The 13,187-nt window shown below is 36.5% G+C and overlaps 1 protein-coding gene across 2 annotated transcripts in view; it reads left to right on the forward strand.

Moving 5' to 3' along the window:
• Positions 1-12,740, forward strand: part of NAB1 (NGFI-A binding protein 1) — a 65,970-nt gene extending 53,230 nt beyond the window's left edge. For both annotated transcript variants that reach the window (XM_070731947.1, XM_070731948.1), the window contains exons 6-8: positions 4,941-5,082; positions 6,856-7,005; positions 9,696-12,740. In XM_070731947.1, the coding sequence (XP_070588048.1) occupies positions 4,941-5,082; positions 6,856-7,005; positions 9,696-9,787 (384 nt within the window). In that variant the 3' untranslated portion in view covers positions 9,788-12,740. The remainder of the gene's footprint in view (positions 1-4,940; positions 5,083-6,855; positions 7,006-9,695) is intronic.
• Positions 12,741-13,187: the final 447 nt, after the last annotated feature.

The following is a 13,187-nucleotide window of genomic DNA, read 5'->3' on the forward strand; positions in this document are numbered from 1 at the left end:
AGAAACAAAACTAAGTTTAAATAAACCTTATGTTATGCTAATGTGATATATTTTATTTTAAAAAATAATGATGCTTATTGATGGATTTTCAGAAGTTTGAGGATGGATATCATCAGGTTGTGTGTATGTATGTATACACTTTTGAGAACAGGCAACAATTTCATTTTTAATGTGTGCCATTTGTGCCCACAGTAAAAAATGACAATAAAGGTTACCTTATCTTATTTCTAAGCAATACTCAGGTCCGAGTCTCTGGAGAGGGGTGGCATACAAATCTAATAAATTAAATTAAATTAAATTTAAAGAGAGGGAAGTACTTTCAGGAGGGACAAAGAGACAATCTGACCAGTACTGAGAAAGTAGTCAACAATTACAGTTAACAATTTTTATCGGATTACAGTACTTGATGTCTTCAATATATTTTGACTTTTAGCTTTCATAATTTCCCCAAGATGGCCAGTTTGTTGTAGTAGTTAAGGCAATAGGCCAGAGACCATGAGTTTTGGTTCTGTCTTGGGAATAGTGTCAGCCAGGTGACTTTGGGCCATTCACTTTATCTCAATCCTAGAAAGGATGCAATAGCAAACCACTTCTGAAAAATAATGCCAAGAAAACTGCAAGGCATTTGCCAAGGGTCAAAATTGACTTGAAAGTGCATGCATGTGCACACGCACATACAAAACCCTAAAGAATCAAGTTGTTATTTGATGGGATGCTTGCTCATTGATCTTAAATGGCTTCTGGGGATTGAATGACATTTTAGCACCTTTGACAAATTCGTAATTCCCTAAATTAAAGGTATAGTTTGCTTCAAAAAATACATGCCCTGGTCATTTCTACTTGGAAGAACTACTGTGTGTGATACTGCAGAAAGCCACCGCAGATAGGTTGTCTTGCTGTAATCAGAGGGCTGCTCTGATCCTCAGAGCTTTGTGCTTAAATGATTCTTTTCCTCCCATTTATAGCTAGATCACATGAAGGCACTGTTTCAAATGCCTCTAGGTGATGCTGAACGGGTGCTAGTAATGAAAGTTCCTTTTGGTATAAACCTCTCTGTTGTGGAATTTTATTTATTTATGTATTTATTTAATTATTTTTTAAACCTGCCTTTATTATTTTTATAATTAAGTCTAAGACAACTCCAAGGAAAGGTTCCCAACCTTTCTTCAGTGCCACCAAATTAATTTAATTTTCCAAGAATTAATTTTATCTCTTCGGTTTTGTTTGCCATTTATGTGGGATTTAATGTTGCATCTTATTTTACATCCTTATTATTGTTCTTATGGTGATGATGATGGTCACATAGCCAGCTAGATGTTTTGATTGGATTGGGCATTATTGTCCACTTTGGGTAGGGCTTGAAATGTGGACAATAATGGGTGTTCAGGTGGTGCTCCAGATATTGGGGGATTGCACTCAAAGTTCCTATTGCTATTAGTACTGTCTTTGATTTTTCTTGCCACAGTCTTTTTATTTGCACATCTTCATATTTTGTGATTTTCTCAATATTTTCTCTCTTTTTTTTCCTCCTCTGCTGTCTTTCGGTGCTCCAGCATACAACATCCAGACTATTTGTCTTTCTTTTCAACTTGTTAAGTCTGGGGTGTTATTATTATTACCATATTAATTTATTTTGAGCTGTCAAATCATTGTTAACTCCTGGCAACTGCCTACACAAGTCTTTGCAATTTTCTTAGCAAAGTTTTTCAGAAGTGGTTTGTCATTGCCTGCTTCCTAGAACTGAGATAAAAGGATTAGCTCAAAGTCACCCAGCTGTCTTCATGCGTCAGGCAACACTAGAACTCATAGTCTCCCAGTTGCTAGCTTGAAGAACACCAAAATATTTGTAGTGATCTTCTTCATCCACATTATTAATGTTATTTCCATAGGATATCCTTATTCCTTCTGTTTTCACCAATTTCCTCTATTGATGGGAAGGGTGGAACATTTCTATAGTCCAAAATCCACTGGTATATTGGCTATATAAGTGGATGGTTTTAAGCAGCAATTCAATTTCAGGTACTGTTTTTCAATACAGCTTCAGATCTTCTGGGTAAAGGTGGGGAGATAGCCTAGCCAGGCCAAGAATTGTTCAGAATTGTTGACAGAGGAATCAGTATGAGTACAAACAATAGTGGTGATATTTTCTTTATTGATGTTAACCTCTCCCAGTCTATCATCAATGATCAGCAACTGTGTCTTCCATGGTACTCTTGAACTTTGCACAAAGCTTCTGAAGTTTCTGCTGACTCCTGTTAACTTCTAAGTGTGATGACTGTGATTATCCAGGCTTGTGGCAGGGAGTCGAATGTCTTCTTGTAATCGATCCAACTCTAACAGAAGGAAGTTGGCCTTTTGTCTGTTAAAGTTTTCCAAAACCATTGTCAATTATGAGTTGATATTTTATCCCTCTTGTTAAGTCTTCAATTTAAAACCCCGCCAGAAATGCAATGTCCTCGACTTACAATCGGCCAGGAAGGCTGATGCTAAAGCCTGATTAGCTAAGCACAAGAGGTCTTTTGAACAGGAAGTTAAAGCATTGTGATTGGTTGGCTGTCTGGCAGCCATACTATAAAAGGAGCTTTCAGAAGTCTGGTAGCTGTTCTATTTAAGCTGAGCTGGAGTGGTGCTGAAAATACCAGAATGAAAGTTTAAAAAGTCAAGCCTCGGCTAAGTTCTGTCAGTGCAAGAATTTCCCTATCTAACATCTCTGCTGTTTGGGCTTAACTGCAAAAAGAGTAGCATTGTTTCTTCTTTGTCAGGTGTTGGTTGATTTATTGCACACACTCCGTTGTTGAATTAGTAGAAACATTTCTGATTCAACTGAAATAGAGATTCTGCCTGTACTGCGTAATCGGCTGGTTTTCTTGGCTATGCCTGTTGTTTGCTGCTTTATTATTTCTGGGGCTACCTTGATCTTGCTTGTCTCTGGTAATATTTCTTGATTGGATAATCTTTCATTCTGTTATCAGTTTTTCTTTTATCTGTTCCAGCTTGCTTGTATCTGATCCTTAGCATGTTGATTATATTTTCCAACCTGATCTTTTTTAAGTGTGATTCCCCCCCCCCCCCCCATTTTTGATTTTGCATCCAAAGTATTCATTTACAACTATGGTCATGCTATCACATTAATTGGCTTGTTTCTTGCAATGTGCTTATGCTTTTATTTAATACTACAATACAAGCAGTCCTTGACTTAACAAGAGTTCAGTTAGTGAGTGTTTGAAGTTACACCAGCACTGGGGGAAAAATGGCTTTACGTCCATTTTCCATTCTCCATGGTCATATGATTTATGCTTGATAACTGACTCACATTGTTCACAATAGCAGTGTTCCAGGGTCACATGAACACCTTTTGTGACCTGGCAAGCAAAGTCAAAGAGAAAAGTAGATTTGCTTAACAACTGTGTTACTAACTCAACAACTGCAATGATTCACTTAACAAATGTGGCAAGGAAAGTCATAAAATGGGGCAAAACTCATTTAATATATTTCTCACTTAGCAACATAAATTTTAGGCACAATTGGGCTATTAAATTGAGGACTAGCTTTATGGGCTTTTAAAAATATTCATAGGATCTGAGGGGGGGTGTTTTTTGTTTTGGTAACAAGATTTAGTGCAAGCAAATTTATTATTTTTGTGCTGTTCTAGATGCTTAGTTATTCTTATGATGATGATTATTAAATTCATTGCATCTTTTTAGTGCATTAGCATATATTTAGAGTTATCATACGGCTATTTCTTAAACTCACAGGTTTTCTGTCCTGCCCCTATCTGAAGAGTTTAATGAATATGCGACAAACTTATTTATTTATTTATTTATTTGTTTATTTTATTTGTCCATTTCTCCAATACACAAATACATAGGAAGAAAAATAGACATGTGGTAATATATATGAGGGTGAAAGTGAACTTAGAGGAGAGGATATATGAAAGGAAGAGAATACAGTAGTCCCTCGCTATACCGCGCTTCACCTACTGCGGCTTCACTTCATCGCGGGTTTCTGAGGAAGTCGATCGGCAGATTTAAACAGCCCGCCAAACTCGATCGGCAGGTTTTTAAAAAAAAATAAAATCTAAAATTGTAAATACTGTATTTAAATACTGTATCTAAAATAAATACTGTGTGGGAAGGGTTTATAAACACTTAAAACAATGAAAACTTACCAAACAATTACAATATAAATACTTAAATAAGTACTATCAGTCGATAAATTCCCCATCGCGGATTTCACCTATCGCGGCCAGGTCTGGAACGTAACACCAGCGATAGGTGAGGGACTACTGTGTATAAGATAGGTGAAAGAAAGGAAAGACAATTGGACAGGGGACGAAAGGCACACCAGTGCACTTCCGTACGCCCCTTACTGGCCTCTTAGGAACCTGGAGAGGTCAATCGTGGAGAGTCAATCGTGGAGAGTCTAAGGGAGAAGTGTTGGGGGTTAGGGGTTGACACAATAATAAAACTAAAAACTAAAGCAATTTTGGCTAGAAACCAGGAAATTGTTAATGCCAGTTCCACAAAGTCAGCTGTGTGGCTTTGGCCTAATCACTTTCCCTCCCCCCAACTGGGAAAAATGGAGAATAAAAACAGAAAAGAGATTCAACTAATATTGAACCAATTCACTGCAGGTGGTCACTAGAAGCATTTAATCCTGGTTAAAAGCCTGTTGAAACAGCAGCATTGTTTTAACAAGTTTATGAGACACCAGAGGGGAGGTTTGAAAGTAGTTGAGTATTCTAACCTTTGGAGCTTACTCTTTGATTCCTCTTGCTTTTGAAGATCCTCAGCAGAGATTCTGCATCCTCTGCTACTTGTCAATGTTAGTGTTTGGCCATGACTGTGCTGTTTTTTTAGGCTTGCTATTTCTGTTTGGCAAGTGGCTGGTGGTCCAGTATAGTAATTCTGCTGTGTGCATATATCTCTGGTTCATTTCAGCCTGAAAAGATGATGGCCAAACAAATGGAGTTCCTTTGCAACCAAGCTGGCTTGGAAAGACGACTCTCTACAGGTCTTTACAGGCAAAGTTCAGAAGAAAGCAGTCCCAATGGATTGACGCCAGATCCTCTGAATGGACAAGGTACTATTGCTTTTCCAGGCATATGTTTGCCATAATACATTTCTTTTACAGTTAGCATTTTGAGGTTGATCTGGTAGTGATACTATTACTATTATTACGGTTGATTGAAGAATTAATCAAATGTTTAGAGTGGATTTGGCATTTTAATCCACCTGTCAAGTCCTTCCTAAGGACTTGGGATTGGCAGGTGTTATTTGATGTCTGAAAGATATTGTCCCAGAATGTAAGCTGCTCCAAATAAAGCTGCCCTTTGCAATTAATTGATAAAGATTTTTGTCAATGCCAATGAATGGTATTCAGGTAGTGCTTTAGATGTTTTGTGCTTATTACTATTGGTACTATTATTATTATCCTATTTGTTTATTTGTTTGTTTGTTTGTTTATAATGCAAGATAACAGACATGCCTAATATTCCTACCTCCTATTTTCCCCCACAATAAAGCCCTGTTATATCATACAGTATAGAAATACCTCTGTATATAGAATGGAATTTCTTGAAGTTTAAAGAGTGATTTAGAGGTCACAAATTATTTTCCAATATCCAAACTTTGCCTTAGGAAATACAAGTTATCTGCAGTTTTTTAAAATTTATATTTTATTTATTTATTTATTTATTTGTCAAGTACGTATTGCTAGTGTACAAAGAAATAACACTGTTTATGTACATGATATTGGTACTAATGAGAAAGAAACTTAGGACAGGGACAGTAGGTGTTCTGGTTTCTGGTAGAACTTTAGTTATTGAAAATAACGCTTACTGAATGCAGTATTTCATAAACAAAGAAACTCCATTTTTATTCTCTTCGCTTCCGTATTCAAAAATGCAATACAGACTGGCACATTCTTTTCTCCCGTTATCTCTCTTAATTACATTCCACATGCATTCCTTCATGCCTCCTCCCGTCTCCGGAAATTCATGAATTTACAGCATGGTTCAAAAAATGACTGCAATATAACATAGAATAAACTTACTCGCTCCAGAGCCAAACTGAAACACATTTCATCTTAGAACTACAACATTGAAACTCCACCCTTCTTCCCCACTGGCCTCCTGACGTAACTAATACATCACTCCAGTATTTAACCCATTCTTCCCCTTAATATCATTTTCCTAACACCTGTTCCTTGCATTTTTGGACCCTTCTGAATTGAGGATTAACCCAGCAAATGTCTGTTTCTTCCTCACTAGATTCTGGACTCATAGCAACATCCTGTTGCTGGCCTCCCACCTGTTCTAATACCTGTAACCCAGGGCCTACCACTAATTCATAAACACTATTTTTATCAGAGTCCTCAAGCTCTTCATCATCCTCCAACTGACCAGGAGTATGTACAACAGTAGGCACACTGGTGCACTTATGCACGCCCCTTATTGACCTCTTAGGAATCGGGTGAGGTCAACAGTAGACAGTCTAAGGTCCACTGTTGACCTTAGTTTATGATTTAGTTTATTTATTAATTAGTTTATGATTAATTTATTCAAAATGCTCTAGAGGCAAAGTCATTACAATTGTTCCTATTTTGTGTGTTTATTCCCAAGTGCTTCAGGTGATTTGTGGGTTCCATGCTTTTGATGACCATGGAATCAAGAAATAGTTGAAAATCTGCTTTGGATGAAAGGTTTATATTGTGAAAAAGCAAGCAGAAAATAATGACTTGTGTAAATAACATCCATGTGATGCTATTTACAGTGAGCTTGTCTTTTGGAAAGTAGAGTTGTTCCATTTATTTTATAATACACACGTGGTTTACACCTGTGCTGAACTCTTTTAGGTGAAAGGCCTTTAAATCTCCGTATATCAGGACTCTCAAACAGACACATGCCACACATTTCATTAGATGGAGAAGTTCCTGGAGTGAAACCCCTTTGCAGTGATCTGAGCCGGCAATATGCTGGTAGTGAAGCAAAATCACAATTGCCAGGTAAGGATCACCCCCACCTCCTTCACACTGTCTGGAATATTCTGGGAAATGTATGTTAGAAATAGTCTATAATTAATTCACCTACAAATAGAGAGATTTGTTTCGATTGGGATGCCACTCCCATAACTGCCATCCATGTTGGCGAGAGAGGTCTCCTTCTGACAATGTTATGTAATAATAATTAATAATAATTTATTAGATTTGTATGCCGCCACTCTCCGAGGATTAATTAATTAAGGTTTGTACTTGATTGATACTACCTAAGTAATATCATACCCACTGATGTTTAGGATGCAAGGAGTCAGCCTTTTAACAGGAAAATGTGTGGAATTCCAGAACTATTAAGATGCCATCCTATAATTGCATCAGTGCATATTATAACCTGACATTCTCATCATTCAGCAGGTTTGTTTAAGTAAATGTTGGAAGGTGTAGGAAAGCATTTCAAATCCTTAAATATAAGAGCTACTGTATGCTTAGCATCAGATGACCATGTTATCTGAATGTAGAAGGAAGCGTCCCTGAATTCCTTTATGCCAGTGATGGCGAACTTTTTTTTGCTTGTGAGACAAAAGGGTGCACGCACAATAGCACATGTGTGCACGGCCACACCATAATACAATGTCCTCCCTCCGCACATGTGCACACAAACCTCCACGCGCATGTGCGCAGGACTCAGTGAAGCGTCCTGAGCCTGTGGATGGCAAAAAATGGACCCAAGTTCAGAAACGAACTTCCCGTTGGGCCATTTTTCACCCTCCCCAGGCTTCAGGAGGCTTTCCTGAAGCCCGCAGAGGGTGCAAAACGGCCTAATGACCCAAATGGAAGTTCTTTTCTGAACTTCCGCTAGGCCCATTGTATCCAGTTTTCACCATCCACAGGCTCCAGAGACTTTCCTAAAGCCTGGGGAAGATAAAAACACCCCCCCCCCCGAAAATCAGCTGGCATTATATTTTTATTTATTTATTTATTTTGTCTAATACAAATTGAAAGTTAAAGAGAATAAAATCATTTAGTAGTAAATATCAGGGAAAGGATAGAAGAAAAGATGAGACTAGAAAACATCAATGAAGAATAGAGGAAAGGATATATGAATGGAAGAAAAGATATATAAAATATAAGAGAGACAATTGGACAGGAGACGGAAGGTACTTATGCTCGCCCCTTACTGACCTCTAAGGAACCTGGTGAGGTCAATCGTGGATAGTCTAAGGGAAAAATGTTGGGGGTTGACACCACGGAGTCCGGTAATGAATTCCATGCTTCGACAACTCGATAGTCATATTTTTTACAGTCAAGTTTGGAGCAGTTGATATTAAGTTTGAACCTGTTGCGTGCTCTTGTATTATTGCGGTTGAAGCTGAACTAGTAGTTGACAGGCAGGATGTTGCAGCATATGATCTTGTGGGCAATACTTAGATCATGTTTAAGGCATTGTAGTTCTAGGCTTTCTAGACCCAGGATTGTAAGTCTAGTTTCGTAGGGTATTCTGTTTCGAGTGGGAGAGTAAAGGGCTCTTCTGGTGAAGTATCGTTGGACATTTTCAGGGGTGTTGATGTCTGAAATGCGGTGTGGGTTCCATACAGATGAGCTGTATTCGAGGATGGGTCTGGCGAAAGTTTTGTAAGCTCTGCTGAGTAATGTGAGCTTGCCAGAGCAGAAGCTGCCCTCAGATATGGCTCTGCATGCCACAGATTCACCATCACAACTTTATGCCCAGTAGACAGCTGTGCTAGACAACACAGATTATATATTTCCATATCAGCTGGTGCTTCATACCTTAAAATCCAATACCAATGCTACTGTTTTCAAAATATTGCCTTTTCTAGCATTACATGCATTAAAAATGAACTCAACAAAATAACTCTTGAAAATTAGCATCAGCAAGACAGGGTTAGTTACTCTTAATGGAGAGTAGAAAGATTTACTTTATTCTGAATAGTTGTTAAAATGTTGCTTCAGTTGATGCTTTTGGAGCTTGGCTTAGAGTTCAGAAAAACTTGGTTTATAGCATTATTTTTATCTTGGCTTCAGATTATAGTGATTTTAATTTGCTTATCATCTATATGAGATGAGCAATTATAAAACTCAACTGAATGGATAAATAAATAAAAATTGTTGGTTTTTATACAAAATTAGAATTTCTAATTAGAATTTTAAAGATTGTTTTAATGTATTATTAATTGGATTGTTATTACTGTTTTCTGTTTTTTACATGCCTGTGAGCCGTCCCGAGTCCTCAGAGAGGGGCGGCATACAGATCCAATTAAATCTTAAATCTTAAAATGAGGCAACTTAAGATGCCTTTTGGTTATGAAGGAATCTGGAGTTGTCATCTTTAAACCTCATTGTAATCTTTGTAATCTTTCCAACCATTTTAAGACTCCAAGTTAAAAGTTTGGATGTTTGCAGTTTTCACTACCAGGACTCGTTCCTCCAAAGACCTGAAGCCTAAGTTCTGAGGGTCACTAATTCCAACAATGTGCTATGACCCCTTTGCTCATAGAGGTGTCTGCTCCTTTTCTCTCCTAGTTTCTCCACCATGATGGTTTTAATATGCTCCCATTTTTGTTTGCTACTACAGTGTAGTAAGTAAGATGCTACCATGGTTTTATATGCTAGCCATTGATTACATTGCCCATTTGCACTGCTTTCCAGCAGTACTAATTTTCTTTTTGTTGTTATTGCAGAAGGTCTTGGTATTTTGAAAGATTTTCCTCACTCGGCTTTCAACAACTTTGATCGGAAGGTCATAAAAACCGAACCAGAAGATACAAGATAGACCTACTGCTTTTGAAAAAGAGTTCTTTCCAAATAAAGCTTTGAATGGAAAACAAATCAAGCCTTAATAACCAGCGTTGCCTCATTGAAAAAAAGGGATTTCATAGCCAAAGCCTAAGAACTGGAAAAGTCGTAAGTGAGGAGCTGAAAGACAAGGAAAACTGCAGCACAAGCAGTGGGCGCAAACCCGAGAAAGGGGATTTCTAAGTGGGAAAGGCTCACAAAGTAATACTGTGGGGCCTTGTTATTTAAGAATGTATTATACGTTTGAGTAATGTAATGTTTTTAAACAAATGTGTCACAATATGTATTATGTCGAGTAAAGGTGGCTGCCATTATTTTTACTTGAAATGTCAGTATCTACTTTCAATAGTAACAAGTCCAATTAAAATAAAAACCAAGCTTAGTTTGGATCATGGGTAGAGAAAGATGCTGGGAGGAAATAAAATGTAAGACATTTAAACCACAGGTTTGACATCTTTATTTTTCAAAGTGAAAAAAAAAGAAGAAAAAATTCCATAAAATGTTATAGGAATATATCATTTAAAAGAGCTGACTGTATTATAACAGGCATTTTTATGTTTGGTGTATAACATTCTCAGAGATTTCAGGAACGTCTGTCTGTAATGTATTTATTTACACTGTATGCTTGTCTGCTATTTAGGGAGATGAAGAAACACAATATTGTTTCATACTATAAATTAAGCAGGGAATGAAGAAACAAACAAAAATTCATTCTGTGGAAATTGCTTGAGTAGACATTTAGATTAAGACTGGCGGCGCACTTGAAGTGTTGTCACCAGTTTTTGAACATTCCTTAAAAAAAAATTTCCTTTTAAAAGTTGGAATACTTCCGATAAATATAATATCAGAAAAGCAACCCATTGAATTTGCATGCCATGCAATAATCAGTGAAAGAGGAGTAATGGATCGATATTCCACTAGTAGAGGAGGATATAGGATCAGCTTTACCACTCTTGTTGATTTCATTCATATATCATATTCTGCCTGTCACAAACAATACATTTTGTTTTGTATGAATGAAGAATTGGAGTAATTATTTATTTAAGGAGGACTTCACTTGTATGAATGATGGTGCCCCAGTAATGAAGAGACATCCATTTATATTCCAGGCTCCTACCCATTAAATATGCTACAAGTAGGACATCTGGATTTGCATAAGAAGATCTGTCTATAAAAACTACATAAATTCTGTAGTTATATTAATGCAATTAAATAAGAGTTTGTTCAATCTTCCCCAACCTAGTGTGTGATAGCAGTCACAATGCAGTATTTCTGGGGGGCACGGAGTTGGAAAGATTACTTAGGCTTATAAAAAGCTGACATTGCCTACAGTAAATTTATTGTGTAGAGGGTGTTGGGGGTTGGTCATGGAAGTGCTATATATTCTTGTTAATCTTCCATAAGGCATATTGCTCCTCATAGGTGAAGTTTGTGATCTACATATTAGCAATTACACAATCATTCCAAATACCATGTTGAAGTTGTTAGTGTTGTGTGAGGTGAACCTTGTCATTCTTCAATTGGGCTCAATGTAAAACATGTTTTAATAATTATCTAATTTGATTTGTTGGGAAAGACTTCATGGTAGAAACATCAGCACACGTTCCTATTTTGCAGCAAGAAAACTTTTTTTAAAAAAGCAAATGTTGTTTGAATTGCGTTGTACCATTTGATAACAAAATATATTCCAATAAGAATGTGTATTTAATGGATCAGAACACTACATTTGACTTCAGATGGCCAGTTCATTATTGCGTGAATTAATAACATTAATATCTATTGTTTCCAAATGTACTCCTCGATATTAGTGATATCACAAGGTATAGCAGTAATAACAGGAAAATAAGCACATGTAACTATCAATAGGACATTTGTTCAATAAAAGCCAATATAATGTGATGTAATAGAGAATTTTCTTTTTAGTTGTATTGACCTAATGTAGTTATGATATTTTTTAAAATGAGGTATTTGCTTTTTTTAAATAGTTGAGCAAATCATTTCATGCCCCAAATACAGACTGTTTACTTTGCTTTTTTGTTTTGTTTTAAATTTGCAGTAAATTGAATAGAGCCATGTTTATTTTTATGAAAGCAGGCCTAAGCAACTTAGTATGGTAACTGTATTCACACATTGTTTTTCATTATTACATGATTTGCATATTTATGTCTCTGTGTGGTTTGTGAGAACAGCCATTGTATTTTGTATTATGGCTAAAGTGTGATCTGTGAAACCAGACATTTTTAGTTTATTCAACCAATCATAGCTAACAATATTGTGGATTAGTGCAATGTAGGAATCCAACACTCAACTCTTTACTATTTGATGTATACTATTATAGAAATAAGAACTTGATTATAATACTCAGAACCCTCCACTCAAGTCTATAAAGTCAGAAAACACATGGAGACCTGTTTGCAAGCTCACTTCTCTCAACCCCAAATTTATCTTCGAGGAAGAAGGGTGTGTTATAAGTTCAACATGCACTTTTTTGAATGCATCTATGAAAAGACTCTTGAGTCAGCCTTCCCCAACCTAATGCCTTCTAGATGAGTTGGGCTAAAGTTATTTTTTCACCTGAGCAAACTGATTGGAGTTGATGAGAATGATCATCCCGCCTTGCAGAAACCACTTGATTGTATTCTTTTTTCCAAAATAACACTTTCACCCTTTGAAGTCAGTTGATAGGTACTTTGTAAAAAATAAAAATGAAGAGATCAGTTGATGGCAATAGAGCCAAATGTCTTGTTTCTAAACTTTTTAGTGGTGGTGATGGTGGTGGTAGTGATGGTTGTGGTGGGTAATGGTGTAGTATTAAAGAGATCTAAGGGGAGGGGGATAAAGGAAGTGTGATCTATGTTTGTCTGCATTTGTATTCTTTTCTGATTTTTTTTGTGCCTTGTTGATTATAAAATAAAAATTGCTTGGGTTAATTTTTTTGTCTATTCTTTTTTTTTTATGGTTAAACGAACCAATTAGCATATGTTTCAGGAATTGCAGATTATCATAGAAGACAAGTGATGTCCTTCATCAAACAGCAGAGTTTTCAACACTATTTCATGGGTGTGCTTATTTAAATTGCCAATGAACAGGAATTTGTTTATAATACCCAGATTGATGAATCTTGGAAGTTCCATTTTCTGGTAAATGGAACTGTTTGTTTCAATATTGGTATTATAATGTAGCTTAGAATGAAACAGAAAAATTAAGAACACGTTACTAGATTTCCCTGGCTATCTCATAACATGCACATATACGGTATAAGTATCATTTCTATATTGCTTATTTATTTAAATCCATTAGCTGCCCAAAACCAATGGATTCTAGAGGGACTATAATGATATGGTAGCGATTAAGAAAAGGAAGTTCAAATCACCATG

This window comes from Erythrolamprus reginae, chromosome 1 (genome assembly GCF_031021105.1).
Source record: "Erythrolamprus reginae isolate rEryReg1 chromosome 1, rEryReg1.hap1, whole genome shotgun sequence".
NCBI lineage: Eukaryota > Metazoa > Chordata > Lepidosauria > Squamata > Dipsadidae > Erythrolamprus > Erythrolamprus reginae.